The 20,021-nt window shown below is 45.2% G+C and overlaps 1 protein-coding gene across 1 annotated transcript in view; it reads left to right on the forward strand.

The window, feature by feature from the left end:
- The first annotated feature begins 287 nt into the window (after nucleotides 1-287).
- Nucleotides 288-20,021, forward strand: part of LOC140191455 (E3 ubiquitin-protein ligase MARCHF9-like) — a 47,637-nt gene continuing 27,903 nt past the window's right edge. The window contains exon 1 of the mRNA XM_072248886.1: nucleotides 288-987. Coding sequence (XP_072104987.1) covers nucleotides 601-987 — 387 coding nt within the window. The 5' untranslated portion in view covers nucleotides 288-600. The remainder of the gene's footprint in view (nucleotides 988-20,021) is intronic.

Genomic DNA, 20,021 nt, shown 5'->3' on the forward strand with positions numbered 1-20,021 from the left:
TGTTTATCTCAATGGAGGAGGAGGAAACAATAATATTTTTTCAAAAAAATAAAACATACAACATATTAGTTCCGGAAGCAAAGGTGTGGAGCTCCAGGGGTGGGGATATTGGTTGAAATGTACAGAGACAACCGAGCTTGGGCTGCTGGTTTATTTGGGGGAAGAGTTTAGGGAGAAAGCGGTGGGGAGGGTGGGGGGAGTCGCAAGAAGATAAAAGGCAGGGCTTGGCTGGAAACGCGCACACGTCCGGGCTTTCAGGTCGGCGCAGACGTGCGCGGGTTCGGGAATGTGGCAAGAGAGCAGCAGAGGGTGGCCCCTGGTGCCAGGGAGGACGCGGGTGGTACGGAGCCGAGCGGAGCAAGGGATGAGCAGCGGCCCCGGTCCATGTCCTCCTTCTCTCCGTTAGACTGCCGTACACAATGGGAGGTGCGGAGACAATGGCACCGGCGATTTCCTAACGCAGCTCGGAATCAGGGAATTCTGCTACCGGTGTTGTATTTGGCCGCATATATTTTATTATCCAGCGATCAATAATCGACTTCTTTACATTTTTTTTGTTTCTTTTTCTTGCATACGACTTAGTACAAACACCAGATGTAAATGATGTTCAAGTATCACATCCGCATGGTTTGCAATGACCTGAAGGTACTGGTTTTGATGAGATCTTTCGCGATGCAGAGGAGCGAGCAGGATTTGGAGACGGGCCGGAGAAGGGGTGGAGGAGGAGGAGGAGGAGAAGAAGAGGGAGGGGGAGCAGGAGGAGGACGGCTGACCAGATCGGGATGCGGCTGGCCTCCCTTCCCCAATTGTTCGTCCCGGGCCGACGAGGATTGTTACGGGTCGAACGGTGCTGGAGCTGGAGGAGGATACGACGACAAGGAGAGGAATGGTGCACTCCAAACCGGAATGGACTCGGTGTCCCTGAGCAGCAGCGAGAGTGGAATGAGGAGCCCTCTGTGCCGAATCTGTTTCCAGGGACCAGACCAGGTACAGCGAGGAGAAATGCTGAGATACCACATTCCGCTCACATATTCCGATCAGTCTCAACATAGCCACTGTATCGAAGGCTCAGAGTTGTTAACAGAAGACTGAAATAACAAAGCATGTATATTTCTGCAAATGGTTATTTATCTGTAGTGATGCGTTAGTTCCTCGGGATAGACTAAGGAGCTATCTAAGGTGTCCAGGAATGATTAAAGGATTCCTTGGTTTCTTGGGGGAAGGCATTATTAAAATGAGAGGGAAAGGGTGATGACAGGATGGACAAAAGGGTGGTAGAAGTATGGCACTCTTCGTCCCACAAAAAAAATCTGTTGAGGCTGGGATTTGATTAAAATATTAAAATGTAATTTTAATTGATTTGTTTTTATTGGATGGGGGCACTAAGGAATGTGGAGCAAAGGTGGAGAGTTGGATTTTAGGTGCAGATCAGCAAATGTAAAGGAGGGAAGAAGGGCTGAATGGTCTCATCCTGAACCTACAATATCTTGTCACCATTTTGTAAGAGTACCATGTTTATTCCTTTTATGGTTTACATATTAAAATTCAAGGAACAGCGGGCTGAACTCACTGAGAAATGCAGATGGTGCAATCAGTGAATGTTGGAAATATATAGCAGATTACACAGAATGTCAAGTGAAAGATTAAGAGTGCCTTAAACAGGAAGTGATATGACAAGAACCAGGAAAGCCCTTTACAGAATAAGGTGTTTTGGGAGGAATGGAGTAAAGAGGAAAGTTGGTTGAAGAGCTTAACTGTAAGAGGGAGGGACACGAGAGTGAAGAGCAGTTTTGATAGGCTCATGAATGTGAGGAAACTAGAAGGACATGGACATTGTGTGGGCAGGAGCAATAAGTTTGCTTGGCTATTTGATTACTAATTTATTTGGTATGGCACAACATTGTGCCTTTTCCTGTGCAGTACTGTTCTATGTTCTACATCTGGTGAACTGTGTGCTGAGTTTGTCTCCCTATGTAAGGAAGGACCTACTGGCCTTGAAATATAAATTCATAAGATTGATTCTGGCTAGGAAGAGATTGTGTATTAGGAGAGACTAAGATTTGGCCATAATCATTAGGGTATAGAAGAACGACAGGCAATGTCATTAAGGCACCAGCTTTAGGAAGGGATCTTACAGGGTGGCTATTGACAAGTTGTTTTCCCTGCGGTTAGACAGTCTGGATCTGGAAATGGGGAAGCCGTGTCTCAGAATAAGGGGTTACTCACTCACACTGAGAATGAGAAATTCCTTCACTCGGAACGTGAGAATCTTTGTAATTCTTCAGCACAGAGCAGAGGTCTGCTTCGGTATAAAAAATTAAAACTTGACCTGAAACCAACCCAAACATGAGCAAGCTGAACCCAACATATCAACTGGCAAAACTGAGCTTGGTCAGAGCCTGAGGGCATTGTTTTTTTTTGATACCCAACCTGGATTTGATATTTGGCTGCTGAGGGGCTTGGGCTAGGTAGTGAGGGTCTAGGTTAGAAGGAAGGGTCAGAGCAGAGCACTGGCTGGGGCTTCAAGTGGGCTTTGCTGTGGGCACTACCCTTGCATGTCTGCCGGCTTTGTCCATTTCCCAGCCTCAGTTTCTTCTTGCTTTCCAATTCAGAGCGCCCCAAATATACTCATATTTGGCACAACCTAATAATGACATTAAATAGTGATAGTTTTTATAATTTTGTTATAAAGAGCCAGACAGGCTTGATCTGTCCCAACCCAAAAATTTTTCACTTCCTTCAGAGCTGCTCCATGTTTGGTGTATCTTTCCCCCGGGATCAATAAAGTATGACTATGACTACTTGTTAGCCAGAGTAGAGGGCTTTAGATCAATTATTAAATCTCAACTGAAATTGACAGATCTTTAAACACTAAGAGTGTTGGGGATATGGGGATTGGTAAAAAATGGATGAGGTTGAGAATTGGTTGTGATTTTATTGAAAGCTGCAGGGGGCTTGAGGGGCCACATTTTGGAATTCTATTATTTTTCATTCAGGTCTGTTTAAGAGACAGATCAGATCCTGTTCCTTGAATGGGTGCTGAGATATTATCTAATTTCTGTTTTGAAACCAAGTTTAATCACTTTGGTTCAGTGAAATTACCTAAAACATACTGACCATTTCTTCTTGGTGAGTGAGCATATTTTGCACTGATTCTATCATAACTAATGAGTGTGACCATTCACCAGCATATGGATGGTTGTGCAGCAGCAACACGCGCGAGAAAGGAAAATGGACTTAAACTGATTTTGGTGCTGTAATATAGTCATGAAGTTCAGCTGGTGGTTCTAACCTATTGGAATTTTGCTCTTTATTGATAAGTCGCATGGTATTTGCTGCTTTGTAATAGTAAATGGTATGGGGAGCAGTCTTAACCTGATCGCCAAAAGGCAAATCCATGGGATTAGGTGAAACATGGATTTCACTGCCCTGTCCCTTGAGAGTGAGATTGGACAGGGTGTAAAACTGGTCCTACATGCAATCAACTTCTCAACAGATGGGCGGTTAGCTAGGTTAAAGCCTGTGCACCTGACCACCAACATGATCTACTTCTCAGTTTAGGGAGGTGAGCTCTGACATTCAGCAATTCCCAGAGAATTGGCCTGCAGTTGCATTCTCATTCTCAGTAATATCTGTAATCTGAGGACCAGTGGTTACTCTGGTACAAGGGCAAGATTTCCTCTTTGGTTGTTGTCTGTTTGTGGTGTTGTAAACGCAGTGGGCAGATTTCCTGCATTTGCTATTTCCAGCAAATTTGCAGGTGTATTCTAAATGAGAGGGTAAAATCTTCACCTGAGTATCTGTTGAACGGGATTGCTTTCTCCGATCTCATCTTATGAGCAACAGCATACTCATGAATGGTAAATATTAATATTTTATTCTGTAGAAGATGAAGAAAAGGTGTTCAAGGTATGAACTTGATGGTTGATCCTGGCGGGAAATGCATACACCACAAATTGTAGTGTTGCACTGGAAAGTCTTTGTTTCTACATCCATTAACAGCGTGTGGCTGTCACTGGCCAGGCCTCAATTGTCCTTTACCCTGAGTGGTTTTCTCAGCCACTTCAGAGTCAACCACATTGCTGTTGGCCTGAAATCACGCAATGACCCAAACTGGTAAGGGCAACAGATTTCTTCCTGTAAAAGATATCAATAAATCAGGCAGATATTATAACATTCTGGTATTTTAATTATTACTAATATCAACACTGATAATCAGCTTTTTTTTTCAATTTATTTAATACCTTGAACTTCCTCAGCTGCTGTGGGTTTGAATTCGGGTCTTTAGGTTGAAATTCCAGACTTCTGAATGTGGGCATCACAGTGAGAAAGCAGGTTGTGTTTTTGTCTCGATGTCCAGTAACCTGTGTTCAATTGTGCTGTCTGTGTGGAGTTTGCATATTCTGCCTTTATCACTTAGATTTCCCCTGAGTGCTTCAGTTTCCCCCTACATCGTAAAGATGGACAGGTTGGCAGGAACACAAGAGAATCTGCAGATGCTGGAAATGTTGAGCAACACACACAAGATGCTGGAGGAACTCAGCAGGTCAGGCAGCATCCATGTAGGGGAGTAAACAGTCAACGCTTGGGGCCGAGACCCTTCATCAGGCTGTTTATTCCCCTCCATAGATGCTGCCTGACCTGCTGTGTTCCTCCAGTGTTTGTGTGTGTTGCTCAGGTTGGTATGCAGTTGGTTACTGGTGTAAGAGAATGTAAATATTACTGACCCAGTAAGTTAACTATGTCATCATCCCTATTACAGGAAATACACAGGATATAATAGAGTCAGAAGGTTCAAGGACTTGAGGTGAAAGATCTAGGCTGACACTCCAGCATTGTTGGAGGTAACATGCTTAAAACAAAGCACCCTCCGCCCATTCTTGTCGATGGAAAAGATCACATGGCCACCATTTCATAAAGAGCAGAAGGGCTTCCTGCCAGTGTTGTGGCCAATATTTATCCCTCAACCAACTGTTTCTATGAACTTGCTGACAAGTTTCTAATTTACCATAGTGACTGTACAGAGTAAAGTGCACTAAGGTTGTAGAAGATCCTATAAAAATGCATGTCTTTTCTGAAGACAGTGGTGAAGAAACAAAAAAGCATTTTGTTCCATTAAGTTCTACTGGCTTGCACTGAACACGTAGTTTTCTTCTGAAAATTTTGGAGTAAATCAAATTCTGATTTGGAAACATAAATAGCTCTACAATGTTTTAATTTTATTGAAGGTGGTTCCAGCTGGAATAACTGCTTCTTGGGTTTAGAAAAATTCTGATGTCTTATCACCTGTAATGGTCTTCACTAGCATCATGTTCATAGCATCATATCAGCAGAGAAAGAAGCTTTACGACCTATCATGTGTGTATTAGCTCTTTTAAAGTACTCTCTGAGAAATCCAACTCCGAATCCCTTATTTGCAAGCACTTCCTTTTGGTATCACAGGATTGGCAGTTCTAACAAAATGGCCAATGAACTGTTTCCCTCAGCCCAATTTAGTAGCCCCGCAGGTGCACTTTGTCCCATATACTTGCAATGATTTGATGTACATACAGCCTATTTCAGATCCTGTCATAAAAATTGCAACCAAGCACGAGTTTAAACTTAGAGCATAGTATATTACAGGCCCTTTGGCCCATGATGTTGTACCAACTTTTTAGCAGACTCTAAGATCAATCTAACCCTTCCTTCCCCCATAGCCCTCCATTTTTCTATCATCCATGTGCCTATCTAAGAGTTTCTTAAAGGCCCCTAATGTGTCAGCCTCTACCACCACCCTGGCAGATTGTTCCACATGCTCACCGCTCTCTGTGTAAAGAACCTGCTTCTGATATTAGCCCCCCTATAATTTCCTCCAATCATCTTAAAATTATGCCTCCTTTTATTAGGCACTGTTTGTCCACTCGATCGATACCTCTTACCATCTTCTACATCTCTATCAAGTCACCTCCCATCCTTCTCTTCTCCAAAGGGAAAAGCTTGGCTTGCTCAACCTATCCTCATAAGGTATGCTCTCTAGTCCAGGTAAATCTCCTCTGCACCCTCTCTAAAGTTTCCACAGCCTTCCTATAAAGAGGCAACCAGAAGTAAACACAGTGTTCCAAGTGTGGTCTAACCAGGGTTTTAGAGAGCTACACAACATTACCTTGCCTCCTTGAACTCGATCCCCCAATTAATGGAGGCCCACACACCATACGCCTTCTCAACAACCCTAACTATTTGCACAGTAACTCTGAGGAGTCTATGGACGTCGATCCTAAGGTCCCTCTGTTCCTCCACATTGCCAAGATTTCTGCCATTAACAAACAAGAGAAACTCTACAGATGTTGGAAATCCAAGCAACACACACAAAATGCTGGAGGAACTCAGCAGACCAGGCAGCATCTATGGAAAAGAGTAAGCATTCGATATTTCGGCCTGAAACATCAACTGTTTACTCTTTTCCATAGATGCTGCCTGGCCTGCTGAGTTCCTCCAGCATTTCGAGAGTGTTTCTTGCCATTAACCCCGTATTCTGCCTTTAAATTGGACCTTCCAAAGTGAATCACTTCACACTTTTCCCAATTGAACTGTATCTGCCACTTCTCAGCCCAGCTCTGCCCCGCTGCAACCTATGACAACCCTCCACACAATCCACAACTCCACTAGCCTTTGTTTTATCTTCAAACTTACTAACACTCACTTCTTCTTCCTCACCGAGGCCATTTGTAAAAAGAGCAGGGATCCCAGAACAGATACCTGTGGAACACGACTGGTCACTGAGTTCCAGGCAGAATATGCTCCTTCTGCTATGGGCAAGCCAATTCTGTATCCACACAGCCAGTTTCTTTGGATCCCATGCCTCCTGACTTTCTGAATGAGGTTACCATGAGGAACCTTATCAAACTCCTTCCTAAAGTCCAGATACACTGCTCTACATTCATCAGTGTGCTTTGTCACATCCTTAAAGAATTCAATCAGTCTTGTGAGACATGACCTGCCCTTCACAAAGCCATGCTGACTATTAATCCTAATCACTCTATGCTTTTCCACGGAGCGGAATGCTCCCAATAGAGAGATTGCTCCCTTCCAGATCTCTTCCTCAGTGTCCCTGTTACTATTGGGGGGGGGGGGTGTCTATAGAATAGTCCCAATAGAGAGATTGCTTCCTTCCTGATCTGTTCCTCAGGGTCTCTGTTACTATTGGTGGTGGTGGTGGGGGGGTGATTCTATAGAACACTCTCAACAGAGAGATTGCTCCCTTCCCGATCTGTTCCTCAGTGTCTCTGTTACTATTGGGGGGGGGGGTGTCTACAGAACACTCCCAACAGAGAGATTGCTCCCTTCCCGATCTGTTCCTCAGTGTCTCTATTACTATTGCGGTGGGTTGTCTATAGAACACTCCCAGTAGAGAGATTGCTCCCTTCCCGAACTCTTCTTCAGTGTCTCTGTTATTATTGGGGGTTGTTGTCTATCGAATACTCCCAATAGAGTGATTGCTCCCTTCCTGATCTGTTCCTCAGGGTCTCTGTTACTATTGGGGAGGGAGATTCTATCCAACACTCCCAATAGATTGATTGCTTCCTTCTCTCTCTGATCCTCAGGGTCTCTGTTACTATTGGGGGTGTTGTCTATAGAATAGTCCCAATAGAACGATTACTCCCTTCCTGATCTGTTCCTCAGTGTTTCTGTTACTATTGGGGGGGGGGTGTCTATAGAACACTCCCAATAGAGATATTGCACCCTTCCTGATCTGTTCCTCAGGGTCTCTGTTAGTATTGGTGGTGGGGGGGGGGGTGATTCTATAGAATACTCCCAATAGAGAGATTGCTCCCTTCCCAATATGTTCCTCAGTGTCTCTGTTACTATTGGGATAGGGTGGCTCTATAGAATACTCCCAATATAGAGATTGCTCCCTTCCCGATCTGTTCCTCAGTGTCTCTGTTACCGTTGGGATAGGGTGGGTCTATCGAACACTCCCAACAGAGAGATAGCTCCTTTCTCTCTCTGTTCCTCAGTGTCTCTGTTACTATTGGCAGGGTGTGATTCTATAGAACACTCCCAATAGAGTGATAGCTCCCTTCTCAATCTGTTCCTCAGTGTCTCTGTTACTATTGGGGGGTTATATAACCATATAACAATACAGCACAGAAACAGGCTATCTCGGCCCTTCTAGTCCGTGCCGAACTCTTACTCTCACCTAGTCCCACCAACTTGCACTCAGCCCGTAACCCTCCATTCCGTTCCTGTCCATATAGCTGTCCAATTTAACTTTAAACGACAACATCGAACCTACCTCAACCACTTCTGTTGGAAGCTCGTTCCACACAGCTACCGTTCTCTGACTAAAGAAGTTCCCCCTCATGTTACCCCTAAACTTTTGTCCTTTAACTTTCAACTCATGTCCTCTTGTTTTAATTTTCCCCACTCTCAATTGAAAAATCTTATCCACGTCAACTCTATCAATCCCCTTCATAATCTTAAACACCTCTATCAAGTCCCCCCTCAACCTTCTACGCTCCAAAGAATAGAGACCTAACTTGTTCAACCTTTCTCTGTAACTTAGGAGATGAAACCCAGGCAACATTTTAGTAAACCTCCTCTGTACTCTCTCAATTTTATTGACATCTTTCTGATAATTCGGTGATTAGAACTGTACACAATACTCCAAATTTGGCCTTACCAATGCCCTATACAATTTCAACATTACATCCCAACTCCTATACTCAGTGCTCTGATTAATAAAGGCCAGCATACCAAAAGCTTTCTTCACCACCCTATCCACATGAGATTCCACCTTCAGGGAACTATGCACCATTATTCCCAGATCCCTCTGTTCTATTGCATTCTTCAATGCCCTACCATTTACCATGTATGTCCAATTTTGATTAGTCCTACCAAAATGTAGCACCTCACACTTTTCAGCATTAAACTCCATCTACCATCTTTCAGCCCACTCTTCTAACTGTCCTAAATCTCTCTGCAAGCTTTGAAAACCTACCTCATCATCCACAATGCCACCAATCCCAGTATCATCTGCATACCCACCAATCCAATTTACCACCAATTTATAAATTTATTTAAAAAACCCTATAAATCCAATTTATAGGGTTGTCTATAGAATACTTCCAAAAGAGATATTGCTCCCTTTGCTCTCTGTTCCTCAGGTCTCTGTTACTTTTGGGGTGTTGTCTATAGAATACTCCCAATAGAGTGGTAGTGTCATAAGGGCATGGCTGGGAACGGACCCAAGTGCAAGACACAGACACTGAAGTACTAGGGACAGGACTAGGATACAGGGCGATGGCAAGGATATGGACACAAAAACCGGGAACCCGGAACAGGACTGGACCAGAGAGCTAGGAGCCCGGGCTTGGACTCCGAGCCAGAGACTGGACAAGGACCCAGTACCTGGATCTTGCCTCTGGCTCGGACCCAGAACTAGGCAAGGATGAGACTTGGCTGGCAGGCAGGACGAGACTGTAGCCTTCAGACTAGAGGCGAGGCTTCAGGCCCGAGACTTGAGACCAGAGACTTGAGGCGAGGATCTTGAAGCTTAGCTTGGGGCAAGGCTCGAGGTTTGGGGTCTTGAAACTCCTCCTGGGCAGAGCGCGGATCTCCACCCGACGGAGGCGAGGGACAGGAATGGACAGAACCAACCGCAGGGTAACGGCAATCTGGCCTGCCTTACCCGACGGCGGCAAGGGACAGGAAGGGACAGGATCCACCTCAGGGTAATGGCAATCTGGCCTGGCTTACCCGACTGAGGCAAGGGACAGGAAGGGAGCTAGGTTCAGGGTGGCTCCAAGACAAGACTTCAGGCAAGACGAGGCGAGAGTTACTGGCAAGACAAGACAAGGCTTCAGGCAATGAAAGGCGAGACAAGAACTTCAGGTGATGCGAGAGTTACCGGCAAGGCTTCAGGTGAGGAAACAGGAGGCAGAGGAAGGGATACAAGGAGTAGGACAAGAACAATCCAGCAGCCACACCCTGGTCTCTGAAGGTATTTATGCAGCCAGCCTCACGAGTATCAGCTGCCTCAATTAGTGCTCAACAGGAACAGAAACAGGGTAGACAGGAAAACCTGGAGCAAGGGTCGATGGACCGGACTGTGAACCGGAATGCGGACTTCATGGACCAGACCATGACAGATAGCTCCCTTCCCGATTTGTTCCTCAGTGTCTCTATTACTATTGGGATAGGGTGGGTCTATAGAACACTCCCAATAGAGAGATAGCTCCCTTCCCGATCTGTTCCTCAGTGTCTCTGTTACTAATGGGGGGGGGGGTGTCTATAGAGTATTCCCAATAGAGAGATTATTCCCTTCTCTCTCTGTTCCTCAGTGTCTCTGTTACTATTGGTGGGGTGTGTTCTATAGAATACTCCCAATATAGAGATTGCTTCCTTCCCGATCTGTTTCTCAGTGTCTCTGTTACTATTGGGGGGGGGGTGTCTATCGAACACTCCCAATAGGGTGATAGCTCCTTTCTCTCTCTGTTCCTCAGTGTCTCTGTTACTACTGGGGGGAGGGGGTGTCTATAGAATACTCCCAATAGAGTGATTGCTCCCTTCCCGATCGGTTCCTCAGTGTCTCTGTTACTATTGGGGGGGGGGTGTCTATTGAACACTCCCAATAGAGAGATTGCTCCCTTCCCTATCTGTTCCTCACTGTCTCTGTTCCTATTGGGGAGGGGGGAAGTGAGTCTATAGAATACTCCCAATAGAGTGCTTGTTCCCTTCCCGATCCATTGTGCAGTGTCTCTGTTAGTGTAGGTGTCAGAATCAGAATCAGGTTTATTATCACCGGCATGTGGTGTGAAATTTGTTAACTTAGTAGCAGCAGTTCAATCCAATACATAATACAGCAGAGAGAGAAAAAAATAATAAGAGTAAATAAAATAAAACATAATAAGTAATCATGTAAATCAATTACGTATATCGAATAGATTTTTTAAAAAATGTGCAAAAACTGAACTACTGTATTTTAAAAAAAAAGTGAGGTAGTGTCCAAAGCTTCAATGTCCATTCAGGAACCGGATGGCAGAGGGGAAGAAGCTGTTCCTGAATCACTGAGTGTGTGCCTTCAAGCTTCTGTATCTCCCACCTGATGGTAACAATGAGAAAAGGGCATGCCCTGGGTGCTGGAGGTTCTTAATAATGGACACTGCCTTTCCAAGACACCACTCCCTAAAGATGTCCTGGGTACTTTGTAGGCTCGTGCCCAAGATGGAGCTGACTAGATTCACAACCTTCTGCAGCTTCTTTCGGTCCTGTGCAGTAGCCCCTCCATACCAGACAGTGATGCAGCCTGTCAGAATGCTCTCCACAGTACAACTATAGAAGTTTTTGAGTGTACTTGTTTTTGTTGACATGCCAAATCACTTCAAAATCCTAATAAAGTATAGCCGCTGTCCTGCCTTCTTTATAACTACATCAATATGTTGGGACCAGGTTAGATCCTCAGAGATCTTGACACCCAGGAACTTGAAGCTGCTCACTCTCTCCACTTCTGATCCCTCTATGACAATTGGTATGTGTTCCTTCATCTTACCCTTCCTGAAGTCCACAATCTGACATTCAGTGTGTATAGAATACTCCCAGTAGACTGTTTGCTCCCTTCATGAGCTATTCCTCAGGGTCTCTGTTACTATTGGGGCATGGGAGTGTCTATAGAATACTCCCAATAGAGTGATAGCTCCCTTCCAGATCTGTTCATCAGGGTCTCTGTTACTATTGGAGGGATTGTATATAGAATAATCTCAATAGAGAGATTGCTCCCTTCCCGATCTGTTCCTCAGCGTCTCTGTTACTATTGGGGGGGGGGTGTCTATCGAACACTCCCAATAGGGTGATAGCTCCCTTCTCTCTCTGTTCCTCAGTGTCTCTATTACTATTGGGGGGTGGGATGTCTGTAAAATAGTCCCAATAGAGAGATTGCTTCCTTCCTGATCGGTTCCTCAGTGTCTCTGTTACTATTGGGGGGGCGGGGGGTGTCTATCTAACACTCCCAATAGGGTGATAGCTCCTTTCTCTCTCTGTTCCTCAGTGTCTCTGTTACTATTGGGGGGAGGGGATGTCTATAGAATACTCCCAATAGAGAGATTGCTCCCTTCCCGATTGGTTCCTCAGTGTCTCTGTTACTATTGGGGGGGGGGGGTGTCTATCGAACACTTCCAATAGGGTGATAGCTCCTTTCTCTCTCTGTTCCTCAGTGTCTCTGTTACTATTGGGGGGGGGGGGTGTCTATCGAACACTTCCAATAGGGTGATAGCTCCTTTGTCTCTCTGTTCCTCAGTGTCTCTGTTACTACTGGGGGGGGGGGCTGTCTATAGAATAGTCCCAATAGAGAGATTGCTTCCTTCCTGATCGGTTCCTCAGTGTCTCTGTTACTATTGGGGGGGGGGGGGGGTGTCTATCGAACACTCCCAATAGGGTGATAGCTCCTTTCTCTCTCTGTTCCTCAGTGTCTCTGTTACTATTGAGGGGGGGGTGTCTATAGAATACTCCCAACAGAGTGATAGCTCCCTTCTCTCTCTGTTCCTCAGTGTCTCTGTTACTATGGGGGGGGGGGGGTGTCTATAGAATGCTCCCAATAGAGAGATTGCTTCCTTCCAGATCTCTTCCTCAGTGTCTCTGTTACTACTGGGGGGTGGGGGTGTCTATAGAATAGTCCCAATAGGGTGATAGCTCCCTTCTCTCTCTGTTCCTCAGTGTCTCTGTTACTATTGGGGGGGGGGGTGTCTATCGAACACTCCCAATAGGGTGATAGCTCCTTTCTCTCTCTGTTCCTCAGTGTCTCTGTTACTATTGGGGGGTTGTCTATTGAATACTCCCAATAGGGTGATAGCTCCCTTCTCTCTCTGTTCCTCAGTGTCTCTGTTACTATTGGGGGGGGGGTTGTCCCACTGTGGTGTTCCTCAGTGTCATGTTACTGTTGGTGCAGGGAGTGGGGGTTTAATAGAACACTCCCAATAGAGTCATTGCCCCTTTCCCACTCTGTTCCTCAGGGTCTCTGTTACTATTGGGGGGGGGTGTCTATTGAACACTCCCAATAGGGTGATAGCTCCCTTCTCTCTCTGTTCCTCAGTGTCTCTGTTACTATGGGGGGGGGTGATTCTATCGACTACTCCCAATAGAGAGATTGCTCCCTTCCCGATCTGTTCCTCAATGTCTCTCCTACCATTGGGGGGGGGGGGTGTCTATAGAATACTTCCAGTAGAGAGATTGCTCCCTTCCTGTTTCTGACTTGACAATACCTCTACAACACCCTCCCTTTCTGCTGCTGTGATACTGTCCCTGGTTAGCATTTCCATTCTCCCTACCTTCCTCCCTGTTCCTTTTGAAACATCTAAACGCCAAACATGCAGAAGCCATTCCTGTCCTTGTGGCAGCCATGTCTCCGCATTGGCCACAATGTCATAATTTCATGTACTGATCCATGCTTTTAGTTCATGACCCTTGGTCCTGATACTTCTTGGATTAAAATAGACACACTTCAACTGATCCCACTGACTGAATTTAGCCCTATCAAGTGCCTGTCGTTCCTCACAGTCTCTCTACATGCTGCATCAACCTGTACACCAACTGCTCCATCCTCTGACCTATCACTGGTTCCCAACCCCCTACCAATCTAGTTTAAACCCTCCCCGACAGCTCCAGCAAATTTTCTCACAAGGGTAGTGGTCTCCCTCAAGTTCAGGTGTATACTGTCCTTTTTGTACAGGTCATACCTTCCCCAGAAGAGATCCCAATGATGCAGAAAACTGAACCCCTGGTCTCTTCACCAATTCATAAGCCGCACATTCACCTGATAAATCATCTTAGTCTTACCCTCAGTAGCACGTGGCACAGGCAGTAATCCAGAGGTTACTACCCTTGAGGTCCTGCTTTTCAGCTTCCTACCTAACTCCCTATATTCTCTCTTCAGCAGCTCACTCCTTTTCCTACCTATATCATTGGTTCCAATACGTACCATGAACTCCCCCTTTACAGTGCTGTGGGCGTAATCCTGGTAACTGACAGGCAATGTACTATCCGGGTCTCTCTTTCACGTCGACAGAATCTGCTGTCTGCTCCCCTAATTACTGCGCTCCTTTTCACCCGCTTTCCTTTCTGAGCCACAGTGCCAGACTCAGTGCCAGAAACCTAGTCGCCACAGTTTTTCCCAACACCTGCAACAGTGTCTGAACTTGTCATTGACAGGAATGGCCACGGGTACTCTGTACTGTCGACCTATTCCCTTTCCCTCTCCTGACCAGCTACCTGCTTCCTGTAACTTTGCAACAACTCCCTCTCTGTAGATCTTATCTATCTCCTCTCATTCTCCTGAATGAGCCTTAGGTCACCTAGCTGCACCTCCATTTGCTTAACAGTTTGTCAGGAGCTGCAGCTGAATGCACCTTATGAAGATGTAGTTATCAGGAAGACTGGCGATCTCCTGGAACTCCCACATCTGACTTGAAGATCTCACTACTGACCCTGGACCCAATCATTCTACACTAGCTAGGCACATAGACAAAGAAAGAAAGAAACTTCTCTTTGCCTTCACCTCTTCTTGCCTAAGCCTCTTGAGCCAAAGGCTCAAAACCTCCACTGTAACACTGGCCTACTCCAACATGGCTACTTTGCTTAAACCTTGCTTCTTTTTATAGACCCTTGCCAAGTGCCTAATTGCCACACAATCTCAGGTGCACGGAATGTCCTGGCCGGCTTTTTCAAATCTCGCTCCCAAAATGCACAATTCAACACTCCTCGCAATTTTATCTGCTCCAGCTACAAAGCATCATTCTCTTTCTGCTGAAACTGAGGCTGTCATTTCAAGGTGTGATGGAACAACCTAATGGGCCAGGACATTGGTTAGTCTGCCATCCCATGGCCTCTCTGAGAGAGATTTCCAATGCATACTGCATTCATTTTGCGCAAGAACATGGGGGTGATAACAGCAACAACTTCACTTTATGTGGAGTCTTTAACACAGCAAGATGTTCCAAAACGCCAAGTGTCTTAAGAAAATAATAAACGAGAGGAAATCTGCAGATGCTGGAAATCCGAGCAACGCACACAAAATACTGGAGGAACCCAGCAGGACAGGCAGCATCTGGGAAAAGAGTACAGTTGACGTTTCGGGCCGAAATGTCGACTGTACTTTTTTCCCCAGATGCTGCCTGGCCTGCTGAGCTCCTCCAGCATTTTGTGCAAGAAAATAATAATAGCTTATGACCAAAGGCTCAGTCAAGAGGAAAAAGAGTGGCAGAAAAGCTTAGGGAGAGAATTCCAGAGGTCAGAGGTCATGGCCCAGGTGACTAAAGGCACAACCACCAGTGGCAGAGCAATGTTGAGGGATACTCATGAGGCCAGATTTGAAGGAGTGCATCGATCTCAAAGGAAAGCAGAAGGAAGCATACAGACTGGGAGGGGTAAGGCCATTGGAGAAAGTGATATTTTTTAAGATTGGAGTGTTGTTTAGCCAGGATCTAGTGTAGGTCAGCAAGCACAAGAGAAGGGGTGAATAGAGTTCTGTGCAAATTTGGGCACAAGGCAGATAAGTATATTAGAGACGTGGAGAGTAGAATGAGTGAGGCTGGTCATAAAAGTGCTGAAATGTTTCAGCAACGTAAGGTGGGAGGAGAGTCAGACAATCATACAAAGTGATGGATATGCCTTCCCAATCTAACTCTTGATTTGGAATGGCATCAGGATTAGGGCTGGTGATTTCAAAGCCTGTCTGAATTTGCCCCCTGCCTCTTACCATCAATTTCAGAGTTACATAGGGAGGATGTAGTTAGGGAAAAGCGTTTCTGACTTGGATTGAAGACGATGACTTGAAAATTACTTTCAATGTAGAATCTGAACGAAAAAACAGGAAGAAGGGACTCTTGCCTCATCATTCTGGGCTAAGTTTAAAGCCCGCATCTAAGTGCCAGATGAAGTTTACTATGAGGGGTGATTGATAAGTTCGTGGCCTAAGGTAGAACGAGTCAATTTTAGAAAACCTAGCACATTTATTTTTCAACATCGTCCCCTTCTACATTTACACACTTAGTCCAGCGGTCGTGGAGCATACAGATCCCTTCCTTGTAGAAGTGGTCCACAGCAGGGGTGATTGATAAGTTCGTGGCCTAAGGTAGACGGAGATGAGTTATTAACTTCAAACTTTCTGCATTTTCACTCAAAGAGTTGAACGGCATGTGCAAGTAACGAGAGCTGTATAACTCATCTCCTTCTACATAGGCCACGAACTTATCAATCACCCCTGCTGTGGCCCACTTTCTGGAGGTCCAAGACACCGACTTCTACAAAGAAGGGATCTGTATGCTCCACGACCGCTGGACTAAGTGTGTAAATGTAGGAAAAATAAATGTGCTTGGTTTTCTAAAATTGACTCCTTCTACCTTAGGTCACGAACTTATCAATGACCCCTCATATGATGGGCTTTAGAGGTTAAATGGTCTTCTCCTGTTCTTGTGTAAGATAACTCACTCTCCAAGTTCAGTCTATCCTTTTCAAATCTGAATCTGGTTGTCAAAGGTTATGCATATTACTCTAATACTTGTAGAGTCATTTAAAAATGGTTTAATTGCACAAAATGCATGAATTAATGAATTAACCAATCTCATTGGTAAAAACTCATAAAGGACCTAAATCAGGGGGAGACTTTTTTTTAAAGCTACGATTTATAGTTGGCAGAAAATCAAAATGTATTATCTGTTATCCCTAGTTGTTTATTATTACAAACAATTGGTGATTGTGACCGGCACCAGTCTGAAATTTGTTTTGTCTTGAACTTTATCTTAACACAAGTTCTGAACACCAAACACTTGGTAGGAGGAGAGCAAAGTGCAGGAATATCCAAAGTCATTGAGAATTCTGTTTAGTGCTGAGGCAGTGGTGAGCAGTGCAGCTCTGAGAGTATGTTGTGCTGTCTGAGGGACAACAATTGTTGGTGGTGCAGTACCGAGACCCTGCTGCAGTGTTGGTGGAACCATACTGTGGATGAGACATTCATTCAGAGGCCTGTGTATTCTCTCTGGGTGTATTATAAAGCTCCTGTGGTGGGAATGAAGAAATAGGAGTCAGAGTCACAGAGCACTACAGCACAGAAACAGGCCCTTTGGTCCATCTAGTCCATGCTGAACTATTATTCTGCCTAGTCCCATCGACCTGCACCTAGGCCATAACCCTCCATATCCATATCTAATGTACCTATCTAAACTCCTCTTAAATGTTGAAATCAAACCTATATCCATCACTTCGGCTGGCAGCTCATTCCACACTATCACCACCACCCTCTGAGTGAAGATCCACTTCATGTTCCCCTAAAACATTTCACCTTTCACCCTTTACCTATGACCTCTAGTTCTAGGCTCATGCAACCCCAGTGGAAAAAGCCTATCTATACCCTCCATAATTTTGTATACCTCTATCAAATCTCCCCACATTCTCCTACGCTCTCGGGAATAAATTTCTAACTGTGATTGATTTAGGAACCTGACCCCACATTATCAATCCCTAAAGAACAGGCACACTGTAAAATTCATCTTCATTGTTTGTTGGGTTAGCAGGGAGGAAAGGCCCTCAATTAAGCTGATGTCACTGACTTTTTAAAATACTGGTTAGCAACCGGTTGCAAAGTCCAACCAGGCTGGGCTGCATGTCAACAGGGGAAGAAAGGAATTGGGCACAGTGAGCTGGCGTGAACAGAAGTACTTGCAGGTAGCACTGGCTCTCCCACAGGCACATAAAGTGTTCGGGACAGATAGAGAGGGAAGGGCTGGTGTAAGGTAAGGTGGCACTCAAGGGGTTGGCAGTCACTTGGGTGTTATAAAAAGTCCAAGCAGTGAGTGGGTGGTGCAGAAATGAAATGCATCTCAGACTTTGCATTGGGATCCTCATGCCAGCTGGCAGCTTGCCACAAACCAACTCTGAGAGACTTGACCAAACAGCTACTTTTTAACCCATGTCAGCCCACCCCTTGGACTTATTTGGCCTTTTGCAATGAATCAGTTCATCAGCTTTTGGGAAGAGCAAGCAGGCCAGGGAAGTAAGTCAGACAGTGTAAAAGAGCAGGAGGAGACTGGGGTACATAAAGGCATCCGTTAGTCTTGCGAGACCATGGATCTGCACCTGGAAAGTCTTCACTGGGCAAGGTTGTATGGAAGACCAGCAGTTGCCCATGCTGCAAGTCTCCCCTCTCCACAACACCAATGTTGTCCAAGAACTCACGACCTTCAGGTTGCTAGTCCAATGCCCTAACCACTTGGCCACATGCCCATACATGGGGTACATGTGAATAAGGTAATTAGGAAGCTTCAAAGGAATACTTGCTTTTATCAGCAAGGCATAGAATTCAAAAGTGGGAAGGTCTATGACACAAGAATGGGGAGAGAACTGCTTGAGAGGATGGGTTGGTGTGTAGTTCACAAAGTGATTTTCTGTGTGCATTCTTGCCATCCTCCATACTCCTCCATTTTAAGTGGTCGTGGGCCAGGGATTCCCATTGCACATTTTCAAACAAGCTTTCAGAACACCCTTGAATCATTTCCATCTGTGTACTTAGTAATCTCTTGTCATGATAGAGCTCAGAGTCGAGTCTCTGTTTCGGTAGTCTCATGCTAGGTGTGCAAATGATGTGGACAGGCTAGGAATGATCTTTTCTCTCGGAGGATCGAGAGCCTTTGGAACTCTCCTCCTACAACAGAGAGGTGGAAGCAGAATGTTTGAATATCTTGAAGCCAGAAGTAGATATTTGATCAGCAAGTGGGTGAAAGGTTGCCATGGATTGATAAAAATGTGCAGTTGAGATTGCAATCAGATCTTATTAAATGACAGAGCAGGCTCGACATGCTGAGTGCTCCAATTCATGCTTGTTTGATTGAGTGTATTTAGAGGCTTCGTTGGCCTGGGAGGTGCCAGCCCACTGATCCTGCCAGTTAATTTGGAAGATTTTTCAGAGGCAGAATTGGTGGTATGTCTCCAGTACTTCGAGATGCCTGCTGAACATAGTCCATGTCCCAGAAATGTGCAGGAAGACAGGAATCACTGCTGCCTGCGCGGTTCTCAGTTTCATGCCAGATCTCAAAGGTTCATTTCGTTATCAAAGTATGTACTCAGAATACAACTCTGAGGTTTGTCTTCTCCAGATAGCCATAAAATACAGAAAAACCATAGAAGTAGTTGAAAGAAAGACATCAATCTCCCCCTCCTCCCCCGCCGCACAAAAAGAAAAACAAAAACTTGCAACCCCCCCAAACCCTTCCCTCACACAACAATTAACCAACATCGAGAAATAACAACAAGAACTTGAAACCCAAACCCCCAGCCTGCCAATTGGCAACAAGAAAAAATGGACGAGAGCACAAAAAAAACATAAGAGCTGAAAGAAGCCAATACGAACTACAGTCCAATCCATAAATCTCAGAATTTCGATATCATCTCCGAGAGCATTGGGACCCAGTGGCCCCTCCGAGGGCAGTGACTCGAACCAGCGGCCTCTCTGAGAACTGCTCGCTCTCCTCTGCATTTGCCTTGATGTTTTAGTCATCCTAGGTGCTTTTATCAGCGAGAAGTGTAGTCAATCATGTCCCCTTGTCTTGTCTCTGAGCTTCTGCTTGTGGTTGCTCGTGCTCGTATTTCTCTCCTGGAGATTTCTCAGGGACAGCTGAGCACTAGATCACTCGATTGAACTGCCGACTGTCAGTCACAGGTTCCAACAGCTTCAAAAACAAAGTTAGGATAAAAAGAAAAAATAGAAGGCGTAGAAAAACTGAAATGATTGACTATCTGGAAAATGTCACTCGAGGAATCATTATTCACTGGAGCCATCTTGGCCAGAAATTAAATTGAGGTTTTGACTGTCAAATGCTCTTTTCCTCGGTTAGCCAAAAGTAGTGTTGGCACACTGGATATCATAACACTATAAGACCATAAGACACAGGAGCAAAATTAGGCCATTCAGCATGTCGAGTCTGCTCTGCCATTTCAACATAGCTGATCCAGTTCCCTTTCAACCCCATTCTCCTGCCTTCTCCCCATAACTTATCACACCC

The sequence above is a fragment of the Mobula birostris genome, chromosome X, assembly GCF_030028105.1.
Source record: "Mobula birostris isolate sMobBir1 chromosome X, sMobBir1.hap1, whole genome shotgun sequence".
NCBI lineage: Eukaryota > Metazoa > Chordata > Chondrichthyes > Myliobatiformes > Myliobatidae > Mobula > Mobula birostris.